General features: G+C 46.3%; 1 protein-coding gene across 1 annotated transcript in view; it reads right to left on the minus strand.

Moving 5' to 3' along the window:
- The window catches only part of CCDC180 (coiled-coil domain containing 180), a 76,483-nt gene that overhangs the window by 25,857 nt on the left and 35,682 nt on the right, over positions 1 to 14,944 (minus strand). The window contains 9 exon segments of the mRNA XM_025046542.1: positions 1,475 to 1,683; positions 2,600 to 3,075; positions 3,207 to 3,246; positions 4,923 to 5,049; positions 6,142 to 6,257; positions 7,036 to 7,209; positions 8,279 to 8,401; positions 10,141 to 10,229; positions 12,651 to 12,730. Of these exon segments, the coding sequence (XP_024902310.1) occupies positions 1,475 to 1,683; positions 2,600 to 3,075; positions 3,207 to 3,246; positions 4,923 to 5,049; positions 6,142 to 6,257; positions 7,036 to 7,209; positions 8,279 to 8,401; positions 10,141 to 10,229; positions 12,651 to 12,730 (1,434 nt within the window).

Below are 14,944 nucleotides of genomic sequence, written 5' to 3' on the forward strand. Positions count from 1 at the left end.
CACATGTACAAACATGGGAGGTGATCTTGAGCTGATTAGTCCCAACTATTACATTGTTGAGTCAGGAGGGCAGTGGAAATGTTATCCCAAAGCCAAATGCAAATTTCCACATTTGGTCCAAATTCAAACACAAAGGCCCAGAAACTTGAGAGTTAGGGGAGCTAAATTCTCAATGGTAGTAGAATTATGGGTTATTTGTATATTCTTTATTTTCCTTTTCTCAATTTTCTAATTTTCTACAATAACCGTGTTACATAATCTGAGCCAAATACCATAGTGATACACTCACACCTATGATCTATATCTATAAAATTGAAAAAAAAGAAGAAGAAGAAAGAAGAAAGGAAAGAAGAAGAAGAAGAAGAAGAAGAAGAAGAAGAAGAAGAAGAAGAAGAAGAAGAAGAAGAAGAAGAAGAAGAAGAAGAAGAAGAAGAAGAAGAAGAAGAAGAAGAAGAAGAAGAAGAAGAAGAAGAAGAAGAAGAAGAAGAAGAAGAAGAAGAAGAAGAAGAAGAAGAAGAAGAAGAAGAAGAAGAAGAAGAAGAAGAAGAAGAAGAAGAAGAAGAAGAAGAAGAAGAAGAAGAAGAAGAAGAAGAAGAAGAAGAAGAAGAAGAAGAAGAAGAAGAAGAAGAAGAAGAAGAAGAAGAAGAAGAAGAAGAAGAAGAAGAAGAAGAAGAAGAAGAAGAAGAAGAAGAAGAAGAAGAAGAAGAAGAAGAAGAAGAAGAAGAAGAAGAAGAAGAAGAAGAAGAAGAAGAAGAAGAAGAAGAAGAAGAAGAAGAAGAAGAAGAAGAAGAAGAAGAAGAAGAAGAAGAAGAAGAAGAAGAAGAAGAAGAAGAAGAAGAAGAAGAAGAAGAAGAAGAAGAAGAAGAAGAAGAAGAAGAAGAAGAAGAAGAAGAAGAAGAAGAAGAAGAAGAAGAAGAAGAAGAAGAAGAAGAAGAAGAAGAAGAAGAAGAAGAAGAAGAAGAAGAAGAAGAAGAAGAAGAAGAAGAAGAAGAAGAAGAAGAAGAAGAAGAAGAAGAAGAAGAAGAAGAAGAAGAAGAAGAAGAAGAAGAAGAAGAAGAAGAAGAAGAAGAAGAAGAAGAAGAAGAAGAAGAAGAAGAAGAAGAAGAAGAAGAAGAAGAAGAAGAAGAAGAAGAAGAAGAAGAAGAAGAAGAAGAAGAAGAAGAAGAAAACCCTAAGATTACTCATGGACCAGGATCTAGAAACATCTTGCAGAGAAAACACTGTGTCCTACATACAAGGCCTAAGACAGCAAGGCATCCTGGGACAGGTGGAGGGGTCACTCTCACAGCAGATAACTATGACTGCAAATAACTCCTGGACATTTGCTATTTTGTATTGTGTTTCTCATCTCTGCCTTCAGTTACCTACACATTTCCTTTCTCCAGTTGAAATGAGTCCAATTTTTGTTAAAATATTTCATCTTGTTAATAAAACTCGGGACAAGAGAATGAAAATTAAAGAGTATTTTACTCACTGTTTCTTAATTTCTAAAACTAGCGTGGGTGGAATTATCGCTTGTTCTAGGAACGTGGCACTGGAAGTGTCATTGATGAGAATGGAAGAAAGTTCGAACCGGGGCCTCTTGCGTTCCTCTTCATGTTCCAAGGGTAGGAAGACAAAATAAGTGTTTCCACTGGAGGTAGTGAAGGACTCCATGTCCTCATAGCAAATGTCCTCCAGACACTCTTCCTGGGCTTCGGACTAAACAGAAAACCAGACTTTAGATTTGACATCAAAAGACATGGGAAGCACAAACCACAGGTTCCTTGACATCTGAGATTGTAACCATGTGGGCAGAATCTTGCCTATAACTGCTTCTGCCCCCCATTCCCCCCCCCGCCCCACGTAATGCTTTTAAAGTCAGGAAATTCTACATTTCTGATGTCTCTGAGCCTACAGCCCCACATGGCATCATTGGCTGGAGTTCCATAATGCCTGCACAGTTGCCACAGACTGAATGTTGGATGTCCCTCCAAAATTCATATCCCCAATTCGAGTCTGGGTTTGCTGCTTGAAAAGAAGTCTCATGTGCCAATTCTTCCACAGCAACATAGGAAAAGAGAGTCTTTTGCAATTTTGTGATCATGAAATTCAAGTTACTGTTCTGTGAGTTGGAACATGTTTTGAGGACAAGATTTAATATGAAAGTAACTTCCCTGCACGCTAAGGAGAGCTCTGTCTGCTAACTTGGATGTGGATCTTTTGTGTTGATCTGCACAATAAAGAGCTAGGAAAGAGGGAGGACCAGGGAAGGGCAAGGAAAGCCATACAGTAGAGAGATGACTTCAGAGTAGGTTGTAGGATGTGAGGAGAGGAAGGTGAATTTTAAAAAGCGTAGCTGTGAGATAAGAACTGGGTTCCTGTTGACAGAAACGAAAGGTCTGCATGCCTTTGCAATTCTTTATACGTATCCCCTAAGGACACTGCGCCACTGGGGACCCCGGCTTGTATTAGTGATACACAGAGTGAACACAGCACACGTTCCCCAAGCACAAGAGTGAATTCACTGCTGGCCTACCTCCACCATGGACAGACTTGCGGGCTCCTCCACCTCCTCTTCCTCCACCTCTTCCTGCTCCTCCACCTCCTCTTCCTCCACCTCTTCCTGCTCCTCCACCTCCTCCTCCTCTACGTCTTCCTGCTCCTCCTTCTTTGCCACCTTCCGTTCCTTCTCCTTCCTCTTCTCCTCCTTTTCTTCTCCCTTCTTCTTCTCCTCCCCTTCTGCTTCCTCCTCTTTCTTCTCCTTCTCGTCTCGAACCATCACATTTTCCGGGTTCGGAGATGGTTTTAAGGAGATGTCTCTTTCTACCTGCGTTTCTTCCAACTCCTGAAGAGAGCCCTCTTTCAACTCATCTATCTTGTCACTCAGCTCGGATTTTTCCTGCTGGGTCACTGCCCCCTCTTCAATTGTGGAGGACTCAGTGTCTTGAGATCTTTCTTCTCCCATCTCTTCTGCTGGCCCAGAGGAACTTGTCCCTCTACTTATGCTTTCCTCACTTTTGTTCATTTCCACTTTAGCCCTTCGGTTTCTCCTCAGTTTTCTCATTTTCTCCTGGAAGCGCTTTTCACACGCTCCTGTTGAGGACCAACCGCAAAGTACAAGGAAAAGAACAGGTTACCAGTATAACCTGGTTTGGGCATCCCCAGCCCACAAATATACAAGAGTGAAGTCAGGGAGAGTCAGACTTGACTCGTTTAAGGTTTACCTGGTTTCCTGAATCTGAAAATGACCTCCCCATTCAAGTTCTACAAGGAAAAAACACGGGACACTGAGTGAGCAGTGCTGCCTTCCTTCAAGTGCCACTTCTAAGAGTGTCTTTTTTCTTCTAAATAAAAGGATCCCCCCCAAAAAACATCTTTTGCAGGCATTGACCTTTATTTCACTGGAGGTAATCAGGACGTTCCCAATATAGAGAATCAGTTTTCTTTCATCCCAAGCAGACTAGCAAACCCTTTTGTCACACGATGGGCATTCACAGACTAAAGTCTCATTCTGGCACATTTTTGGTAGTGATTCGGGGCAAAGAGCAAGAGGGTATAAAGTGAGGGATTCGAACAAAGGGGCAGAAACTTGCTGCACCCAGTTCATTCTGGGTTCATAAACATACAGAACGAACATGATTTACAAGATCTGGGAGCCCCCTACTTAATGCGGCCGGTTCCCTGGTTGAAGTTGAGGGTGCAGTGTGCCATAGGTAACGGTGTGGGCTGTGGAGTTGGCAGGTTTGGATTCAAATGCCAACTCCTTAAAAGCTGGGTGACTTTGAGCAAGCCACTTAAACCCTATGGGGCCCTGTGTTCCCCTTATGACATAGAGACCGTGATAATGCCTATTCTTTAATCTAATCAGACTGATCTCAAAGGGCAGCTTTGAGCTCACCCTCTGACAGCTTGAGCTCTAACTCAACCCAGGAGCATTTATGAGCAATTGGAACAGTGATTCCTGCCAAGAGGAGGCATTCTCTGAGGAGCCGGAGACCTTATGTATGTGGAAAAACTTCAGCCAGGTTCAGTGTCAACCACAAGTATTTTCGGCTCTGGCCACGCAGGACTCTGGTTGGGTGTGTGGAAAACAGCCAAACTGGGAAAGTCAGATCAGGACATTTCAGGTATTCATGCATTTACCTAGGGGCATTCACTGTGTGTGAATCACATATAAGACACTGTGCTAAGTAAGGGCAATCTAAATCGAATAAAAATTAGTAAGTCAACCTGCTCTTCAGGAAACACTTTGACAGGGTCTCTGAACTCCAGTATTTGACAGCAACCAACATATAAGCATGCTCAGAGAGAGGAGAGGAGACAGGCTGAGGAAGGTGATATGGTGGTACAGGCTGAGTGGATGAGGTACTTGTAACTGGTAGTGGAATGGAAGTATGGACGGGTTTAGGTTGTGTGCAGACAGGCAGATGAGGCAGACAAGAGTAGGATGAGGAAGGGCAGAATGGCAGGGGCATATGCAGGAAGACTGAGAACTTTGCTGAAGCAGGGAGAGTCAGGGTGGCAACCAGATGTGGGGGCCTCTGTGGTCATCTAGGGACTGTGCTGGATTCAGTCAAGGGTTGCAGAGTTGGTGAGGGCCTTCTGAGCAGGAGAGTGGATAGGTCAGGGCTGTATTTTAGGAGGATTACGTGGCAGTGGTAGATTGGAAGAATGGAACTCAAAGAGTCATATAAATTTGCCTTTTTATTATAGCTCCATTCAAACCTTGGGGTCTGAATTCTGAGCCCTTCAACCTCTTTTCATCTGAGAAAGAGGCAGTCTCTTTTTAGAAATGCTTTCAGTTTCTTATCTTTGATGTTCTGACATAGATTCTAACTCTATACAGGTTAGGGGAGGTGTTCAAAGTTGAAGCAAATCAAAACTAGAAATCAACGTTTGCTTCTTGTGAGTGGCTGAGTATTTCGTATCCCTCTCCGTACCTGTTCAAAGATTTCACGAACATAGAAGTGTCGGCTGAGGTTGAAGCTGTAGGAGCTGAGTTCTTTCATTATGATTACTGGGTACTCCATCACTTCTTTTGTCAGGAGGACATTAAAATATTCATACCTGGGAGGGAGGGAGGTAAGACCATCATCTAAGAAGGGTTTGGCTGAGTGTGGAAGACCCAGCCAAAAATCATGCCCCTAACCCCATAGAGGTGGGCTGGAATTTGGCATTTAGCTCTGTACAGAGCTGCCGTATAAGTTTCCTTTTAAAATAACAGTTTTTGGGTTGTTTTGCCATTTTTCTAATCATACAAGGAATACATACTCTTTGTAGAACATTTAGAAAACACACATGAGAGAGTTCTCTGCTTGTTTTTAACATGGTTCCCATTTCCTTTCTACTGTTCTCTGTCCTTGAACTTCATCTATATTATCCCATCAAATCCTCTAATGTCCCAAGACCCAGACTTTTATCTGTATCCTAGGTAAAGAGACCAAGGCTCAAGGGATTACTTATTTGCCTTAAGATACACTTCTGAATCTAAGTACTGTAATCAATTGGCAGTGCAATTCCATTTCTGCGAATGGTCCTAACAGAATTAGTTGTACAAAGGCACAAAGATACAGATACTTCACAGAGAACTCTTCTTCACGTCGAGAAACTAGAACTGACCTTAAAAAGCTAATCAACTGGGGGATGGTTAAATCATTATGAAGCAACCATATTAATAAGTTCTATGTGGTCATTTAAAAATGGAAATATAGCTGCAGTTACAGAGCAATTTGCATAGTAAAATCCAACCTTTATTTAAGAAACTGTATATGTGTATATATCCACATACATAAATGTACATTTCCACAAAAAGGAATGAGGGGGAAATTTCTACGTTTGTATTGGTTAACTTTTTCTTTCTTTAACAAAGAGCATGTATGTTTTAAATTTGTAAAGGTAGGGGAGGGCTCATGGTCTTGACCTTTAAACTACATGGTCTTGAAACCTTCCATAAACTTTTCAGATCAAAGTTCTCCCCCAAAATTTCTATGTCCGTGGAGAGTAGAGCTGCAAAGGATCACAATGTTCTCCAAATTTAGAAGCAACATTTTAATCTTGAGCTTGCTGGGCACACCCCCAGGCTCGAAAGCGGGCAGCCTTTGATCTTAAATATGAGTTCCAGGTCATCTTCTTGTGTCTTACGGGGTCCGGTCTGCCTACCTGCATTTTATTTTCTTCAGAAAATCTTTGGCCTTTTCCAAGTGGGACTTCAGTGTTTCCTCACTGCTTTGCTGCCTCAGTTTGTCCAAGAGCTCATCGAGTTGGGCCTCCTGGGCCTGGCAGCCACCCCCAAAACAGAAGGAAGCAGACGGGAGTTACCAGAGCTCACAATGTAAGTGACATGCAGTGATCCTGCCACTGGAACTGAGGTCCAGACACTCAGGGCAGGCCCGGGACCCTCTTTTCTACAAAAAGTATGCTGCTCCAGGCCTCTGGGATCTTCTCTCTGCCTGGAATGTTCTTCTCTGTCCACTTTACATCCTCAGAGACCTAGCTCAGATGGGACTCCTCAGGGACTCGACCCTCATACCTACCCAGCCTGGCCCTTGTCACACCTTCCTGTGGCACCTGCTCCTCACTCTCACCAGTCTTACTTGAAATCAGATGCTGAATATACCCCCTCTACCCCTTAGGCTGTGTGAAGGCAGCTGGGGCGGGGGCCAGCTCATGTCCTGTAGAGACAAGGTGACTGCCAGGGGTGGATGCTCCATACCCTTAGTCTGTCTCTCATGCACATTCTCTTACAGACACGTTTGGATCCAGGGACCCACTACACAGCCCAGGCCTGACTCAGGTAGATTTCTTCTACTCTCATCTAGTCGTACAACCAAGGTGAGCCTCAATTTCCCGATCTGCTCAAGGTTATAGCTTGAGGTTTTAAATTTGAGATTAATTGTTGTTTATAGCGTGAAGCATGGATCGAATTTTTTTTTTTCCATCTGAATGCTGGCTGAGTTTGCAGGCCACCAAGCAGAGCCATCAGACAGCTGGCAATCCAGGTATGGCCCTTCCCTCAACCCCCGTGGTGGCTACCCTGGGCGCCAGGGGCCACACCTGGTTTTCCAAGTTGTGCTCCTCGCGCTGCTGCTCCATCCGCTTCTCAAGCTCCAGCTCCTGCACAGACAGCATGCTCTGATGTGTCTCCCACAGCTGTATGGCCTCCTGGAAGTAGCTGAAGAGGGCCAAGCTCTGCCACTCCGACTGGTTCGCCAGGGCCTCAAAGGATTTCTGCAGTGGCAGAACCCAGAGAAGGGGCCCTGAGTGCTGAGCGCCCCAGGGCGAGGAGGAGGACCCTACTCACAGGGCTGCCTCACAGGACTGGCCGTCCCTGCCTGAGCACCACCCCTCACTTTGGCTCATGGCCCTTTCTCTTCCGGGACAGCATTCTGAGACTGCCCAAGGCCATGGCACTGGTCTGGCTGATCCTGAAGTCCCATGTCAGGACCTTTTCCATGTCTATTGAAGTCACTAACAGGAAGAAGAAAGAGAAATAGCCTGGGCCCTCACGTGGCCACACCCAGCTCGGCCGGGGGCATCTTTCCTTCTTGGGACTTCCCTGACTCTCACCACCTAACCAAGCACCACAGCCTGCTGTTGAATCTTCGCCTCCCCTGCCCGTCTTTTCAAAAACATATGTGTCTTTTGCTCTCATCAGAGTCAGGGGTCAGCGAACTTGGCCTGTGGGCTAAATGTGGCCCTTTGTCCTTTTCTGTTTGGCCCTGGGAGCTAAGCACAAATTTTAGATTTTTAAATGGCTGGGAAAAAATCAGAAGAAGATATTTAATGCTGTGAAAATTACATGAAATTCAAATTTCAGTGCCCACAAATAAATTTTATCGCATCACAGCTGATATTTCTGAATTGCCTAGGTCTGCTTTTGTGTGACAACAGCAGGGAGAACTTTTTAGAGATCTGATGGCCCATGGAACCTGAAATACTTGTCTGATCCCTTATGGAAAATGTTTGTTGACCCCGCTCCAAATTCTAAGTATCTTGGGGCAGGGGATTATTGCTTTCTGTGGCCCTTCAGCACCTAGCCTTAGCAAGGGCTCTGGGAGCACTGCTCAACACTGTTCCCATGGAGTGTCATGGGTGCCAGCGGGCGGCTGGGGAGTCAGGGTGAGCCTGGAGTGCCCATCACAGAGGGACTGCTCCGAGGAGCTGGCCACGATGAGGGAAATGGGCTCAATTAGTGGCAGGAAAATTGGAGGCCCCTGGAATCCCATTCTTCTCACAGCCTAGCACCCTGGGTGATCCCCACTCCGTTCCCCAGCTGCGTGGGTCCCGAGCTACGCACATCCAGGAACTCCAGCTCCTCCTCCACCTTGCTCTGGAGTACTCCCATTGTCTGGAAGAAGGATGGGCTCACTAGGCTCTCTGCCTCCTCCTCAGTGAAGGCTTTCCAGTCCAGCAGCTGATTCTGGAGGGGGAAAAGGCAGAGCCTGGCTTAGGGCCGGTGGGGGCGTCCCCTCAGGGCCTGGCCCTACCCACCGCAATTTGCCTCCCACTCATCCCTGAGAAACTTCGGGGAAACACTCACGGCAGTGGAGATGGTGCATCTTTATGGTCCGCTTGCTCTGTCCAGGTGCTGTGTGCTGCCCCCCACCCTTGTCTCACTGACTCCCCCAGAGGTGTTCTTATTAGCCCCATTTTGACAGATCAGGAAACCCGGCTCAGAGAAGTGAAGGAACTTGCTGGAGACCGCACAGTTGGCAAGTGGTGGGGCCAGAATCTGAACTCAGAACTGTCATATTTTACAGGCATAACCCACCATCCTATATGGCCTCAGCATTGCTGCAAGTTAAACAGGGCTCCCATGTCCTGTAACTGAATTAGTATCAACCAGAAAGTGGACTCTCTATATAAATAAAGCCTTGGTTTATGCACAAAATCTAAAATAAACCAACCTTCCCCAAATTAAAAATCTGTCTGTAGTAGTTTGTTTCCAATGCTGCTGAATCAGAATACCAGGTGCCCTCTGTCAGACACACACTCTCGGAGTGTGTGCTGACTTCAGCACTCATTCCCTGCATGTGCCAGACAAAAGAAAGACAGAGTGGGCACAAGGTGTCAGCACTCAGGGCCATCAGGCTCCAGGAGAGGTCCCAGGCAGCAGGAGGGTGGGGGAGGTGAGTTCCAGCGGGTGCTCTCAGAGGACACAAGGTTTCCCTCTCCTCTCTTCCTCCAGGCTTTCCTTCTGAGGTTGGATGCCCCTAAAGAGCTGACTGAGAGGCACATGGCTGTTCCTAAGGCCACAGAGCAAATGGACAGAGCCCTGTGGGCCTGGGCAGCCCCTGGCCTTTTGCAAACTTGATTTTCTCATTTCCAGATGAGGCTGGTGACACCTACTCTGTAGGACCTTGTAGGATTCAATGGCAGAGTATGCAAGTAGGTGGCATAGGCCATAGAAATGACAGCACTCGGACCATGCATCGTACTGTAAAGCACTGCTCACTCACCTCAGGGTCTTGATGGCAGAGCAAAAGCTGGACAGACACATGAGGGGTAGAGTAGCAAGAGCTTCTTGGGGACCACAGGTGGGGCCCTCAGAGTTCGGGGACTCTTACTGCCACAGGTGGCAAGTTAGACCAATCTCAAAATGATTAGGCTTTTTAAGGTTTTTTCATCTAAATAGTTTTACTGAGGAGGCAGGGAAGGGGCATTTTGATAAAATATTCCCTTGTACCCCAGAAAACCAGACATTTTAACTGAAAGGATAGGCTCACCCTCTAACAGAGAGAAAAGTTGGGTGTGATGGCAGTGGCAGCACTATTTATAAAAGTGAAGCGCTGGAAATCACCTCCGTGATACAACCTCCGCTGAATAAATAATATCGAGTGCTGTAAGTGATACAGAGGGTCAAGGATGAAGCCTGAGGTGATCAGAGAGTGTATAACTTTTTCTGCGAGATCAGGGAAGGCTTCCTGGAGGTGGTCATTAATGGGCTAGAACCTCAGGGATAGGTGGGAAAAGCTGGGGAGAATGGAGTCCAGGCAGAGGAAACAGCTTCAGAATACCCAGAATCTAGTGATGGCCTGGGACATGTAAGGAAGGAAAGCAGGGGAACCAGGCTGGAGAGAGGCAGGGGCGGGCCAGGGACAGGGCTCCAGGCCCACTCCCTGTGCTCCTCTCCTTAGGCCTGCAGGGAGGGGTGTCCACCTTGCACTTTTGCACATAGGCCAGGCACTCCTGCCACGTCTTCTCATACTGCAAGCGGATCCGCATCATGCATTCCATGTGGTAGGTGTCTACATGGGCAGAAACAAACCATGTCAGCATGGCAGCTGCTCTTCCAGGAGAAAGAGAGATTAGAAAGAGGAGTTTCCCCTTCACTAGGGGAAGCATCTTCTCCCCAGCAAAGTGCCTGGATAGTGAGGATAATATAGGTGGTCCCAATTCAGTTCAGGGGCAGGAGTCTCACAAAGTTCCCAACACACTGAGTTAAGGATCTCCAAAGAGGAGTTATCTTGATCTGTTCTGAATCCATTCTGACCCTGATTCTTGATTCAGTTTCAAGGCTGGTGAAATTGTTTTGGGGAGTTGTACCAAGTCACAAAACAATAACAAGGGTGCAAATTAACGAGCGTTTACAGATCATGTCTGTGGTTAATTTCTTAAGAAGCAAATAGATTAGCAGGACATTCAGAAGCTTATTGATTTTCTCCTCTACCTCCTCTTTATTGTGTCCCAATTTATAATCAACTCAATGTTGACTCTTGGTGTCTAAGATAAGCAACTGAAGTTGAATGTGCCTGGCAGGTCTGGAAACTGAAAGACAAAGATTTTGTGGTGGCTGTTCTTTAACAAAGGCTCGGGTGGGGCCGGGTGGATGGCAGTGGGGTGTAGATTTAGGACACTGTGGAGGGTGATACGCAGTGGAACTGTCCAGGAAAAGCTCTAAAGCTGGTTTCTCCCAGCCCCAGAGCCACTTCCTAGGCCGACACATCACCACTCTTCTTGTGAGGTGATGAACTCTCCCCCTGGCATTTTCAGTCCTATACCTCTCTGGTTTTTCCCCCTCTAACTCCATCACTCCCAGCTTAGCCTCTTCCACTGGGTCCTCACTGCCCTGAGGATAAAGTCCAGCCTTACTCTATGGCCATGTGGCTAGCACAGTCTGGCCCCTGGGCATCTTCCAGCCTCCCCTGCTACCTTCTCCATTCTCCGAAAGCCTCAGTGCTGTCCGGCCTCTGAGCCTCCCCACATGCTATTCTTTCTGCTTGGAATGCTCCCCAACCCCCGGGCTTGGCTCACTCTTACTTTCTTTGCAGGTCTGAACCAGATGATCTGTTCCTTGGCAAGGTCTTGCATGACCCTTAACCAGGCTGTGTCCCCTAATAAATGTTCATATAGATGGTCGCCTGTCTGCTCCCTGCTGTCATATCCTGCATGATCTCACTTCAGCTCTGGACTGGAAGCTCTGGACCCACGGGGAGATCTACTCTGCTGGTTGGCAGGGCCCAGCACCATGCATGTTCCTAGGATGCACCTGATGAATGGCAGCCGTTGCTATTATTTCTGATCTCGGGACTCTTAGCCTTGGCATAATAACATAATTAATTATAATACATTTGGATTTATAAACCGGAGAGCCCTGAGAGCAATGGTGGGTACTACTAGTCAAAAAACCCAGGTCAAGTCCAACTGTGACACATCATTTGCTGGGTGACCTTAGGCTGGATACTTCGTCTCTCCATTGCCTCTGAGTCCTTCTTTGTCCCAGGGAGACAATGACCCCACTGATTTCACTAGGTTACTATGAGTCTCATAGGAGATGGAAATATATCTTCTAGGGCAAGGATTGGCAGACTTTTTCAATAAAGGGCCAGATAGTAGATATTTCTGGCTTTGTCAACCATGTAGTCTCTGTCACTATACTTATTTCTGCTGCTGTAAAGTAGAAGCAGCCAGAGACAATATGTAAACAAATAAGCATAGCTATGTTCCAATGAAACTTACTTACAAACAGGCAGTGACTCATGGGCCAGAGTTTGAGGGCCCTGGTTATAGAGAAGTCTCAAATACAGTCATTTATTATTTAGCACTCTCCATGTAAGCCAGGTACTGAACTAGAACTAGACCACAGAATCACATGTAGATTCTTACATCAACTCCACAAGGTAGGTGCCTTTATTATACTTCTCTTGAGGTCCCTATTTTATGGAGGAGGAATTTGAGGTCAAGAAAGGCCATGACCTCCCCAAGGTCACAGAGCTGGGAAAGCATAAAGCTGGGACAGCAAGAGCTGTCCTTCAAGCCCACATCTCTCTGACTACAATACCGTGTGCATAACTTCACATGCCCAGGACCTGGCCCCTGAGCCGTCCTCACAGGTGGTCATCAAAGTCATCCCTCTGGCTCCATGCTGGGGTCAGAGGACAGGAGTCAGAGTGTGTGGCTAGCACCGAGGCCACTTGAGCAGTGACTTGGGAGGCTGTGGGAGGAAGGTAGGGCTCTGCCAGGCAAGGTCTTGGAGGTTCGATATGAGCCTCAGAACTTACTTTTCCCGCCGCACCCCATTGTTTTCCCCAGGAGAGACTTGCCACTCACTCCTGAGTTTATAACAAACTCGCAGGTAAATGATTGATCAACAGGCTGAAACTGTTACAAAGATACTACTAGAACAGAATTCTGGAGAGAGCAAGTGAAATCTCACAAACCTCACTTACCAAGGCGCTTATTTTGGGAGTTGAGAATAGAATACCATTCGGTTAGCTGAGCCTTGCTGTAATTGGGGGGCAGAAGGTCACTGGGGAAGGAAGATATGACAAGTAAGCCACACTTAAGTAAAACGTTCATTTACCAAAATTGGTAGCAGCTTTAAGGAACGTCTATGTAAATACTAAAAACAAATTGACTTGCTGGGGATTTCGTGGTGTCAAATACACACCTCATGAAAAGGTCTATTCACATTAACGAGCCTGTTACTTTGAAAATAAAACTGAATTTTCCTAATGGGAAAAAATCAAATGGCTTACAGCACTTCTAGGAACCTAATCCAAGTAACAAAATGCACACTGAGTTACATATTAAAATCGTTGCTTAACATTACTGTTTATAAACAAACAAACAAAAAATCGCAAACAACCTTCATATCCAATAATAGCGAATTGTCTAAATAAACTACAGTGAATTCTCTTGTGAAGTTATTAAAAAAGTGTGGCAGATTAAAAAATGGCCACATAGCATTAGTGTCTTCCATTAGGAGGTGGAGCCTATTTCCCCACCCTGGATCTGGGCTTGGCTATGAGATTTGCTGTGGCCAATGGGACATTAGCAAAAGCAACATCAGGGGCTGGGAAAGGCCTCGCTGTTGTATTCCGCTTGTCCTCTCCTGTTGTAGAGTGCTGTCTGTCACTGCCACCATGCCTAAGGGCCCAGAATATGGAGGCTGAGAGAGCATGTAGAGAGAGGCCTTAGCTGTCCCAGATGAGGCTTTGGACATGGGGGTGAGACCATCCTACACCATCTAACCCCAGCCAAACCAGCCCAGACCAGGGAAAACTGCCCAGGCGACCCACAGAGAGTCCTGAGAAACAAGAAATGATTGTTGCGTTAATTTTGGGGTGGTGTTTAATGATGTGGAAAGATGCATACGTCTAGAGGGACCATATGATTTATTGTCCAAACCAGGACATTTTTGACAGTGACAGGGGGGATACTATTAATGATTATGCGAGGGCAAGATGTGTAGCCCGGGAGGGACTTGGGTACTCTACCTATAGAAGGACAGTGAAGAGCAAGAGGTAAGTACAAGAGGTAAGTATAAGTATAAAGCATAATCTCGAGCCTAAATATTACACTAAATACAGTGTGGTGTTCTAGTTTGAGTCCTGAAACAGAAAAAGGACATTTGTGGAAAAACTGGTAAATCCCAAAATATCTGATGTTGAGTTATGGGAATGCTTCAAAGTGAATTTCTTAGTTTTGACGAATGTCCAGTGGTAACATAAGATGACAATATTAGGGGAGACTGGGTGAGAGCTAGACAGGAATTCTGTGAGCTATCTTTGTAATGTTTCCGTAAATCTAACACTCCTCCAAAATACAAATTTAGTTTAAAAATTATTTTTAAATGATATGCACGTAGGCTTATTGGGTCCAAGAAAGTCCATGGGGATTCTCCCTGGACTTTGGGTACTCGCTCTTGGGGCCCTGTGAATCTTAGCAACACTCCCCACCCCTCTCCCACAGCACTGCCCACAAGCCTGCAGGGGGCCTGTGCATGAGAACAGGGGCTGGGGGAGGTACAGACAGAGTCGGGTGCAGGTGCCTGGAACTGAGTTTTGCCCAGTTTAATAAACGGAAGCTCAGAGTCTGAAATAAGTGGAGTTATAGAGAACAAAAGCACTTTTCCTCGCACTGAGATTTTTAGCCACCTTGTCAATTTTCCAGCTGCTCGTTAATGTGGCTGCGCACGGAGCAGGAGGTACCAGCCACGGGGGAGACCCTCTGGGGCTCTAACTGTAATTGATATCCTAACTGTGAACTTAGGCTCTGTGGTAGGGAGATAAGAACAACCCGAGTCCCAGGCTTACCAGGGTGGGAGGCCCAAGGAAGAGGAGCAGCACATTAAGAGTCTCTAGCTTGCAGGACCACACAGACCCCATCCTGCTGCTGAGAGTGGATGCTACAGACTCCCCGAACAGTGGGCTTCTAGGGTCGATAACATTCAGTGTACTTCCCACCAAACATTATGGGATCAGCGCTGGGTGGACCCAGGTCTGAGGGTGGTGTCCACAGCCCCTAACAGGTCCCTTGTCTGATGATGGCAGCTGTCTTCTCACCAACCTTCCGGCCTCCAGCCTCAGATCCCTGCAACTCACCCTCTGAACTGCAAAGCTGATGGAGCCACTCTGCTTTCCACTGCCCTCAGGAAAGAAGTCTAACCCCTTAACCTGCCCCCTCCCTCCCCCCACTCTCCCCTTGCCATTGACTCCTCTTAAATTCTTTGGCACAGTCA

This window comes from Pteropus alecto, unplaced genomic scaffold (assembly GCF_000325575.1).
Source record: "Pteropus alecto unplaced genomic scaffold, ASM32557v1 scaffold114, whole genome shotgun sequence".
Lineage (NCBI taxonomy): Eukaryota > Metazoa > Chordata > Mammalia > Chiroptera > Pteropodidae > Pteropus > Pteropus alecto.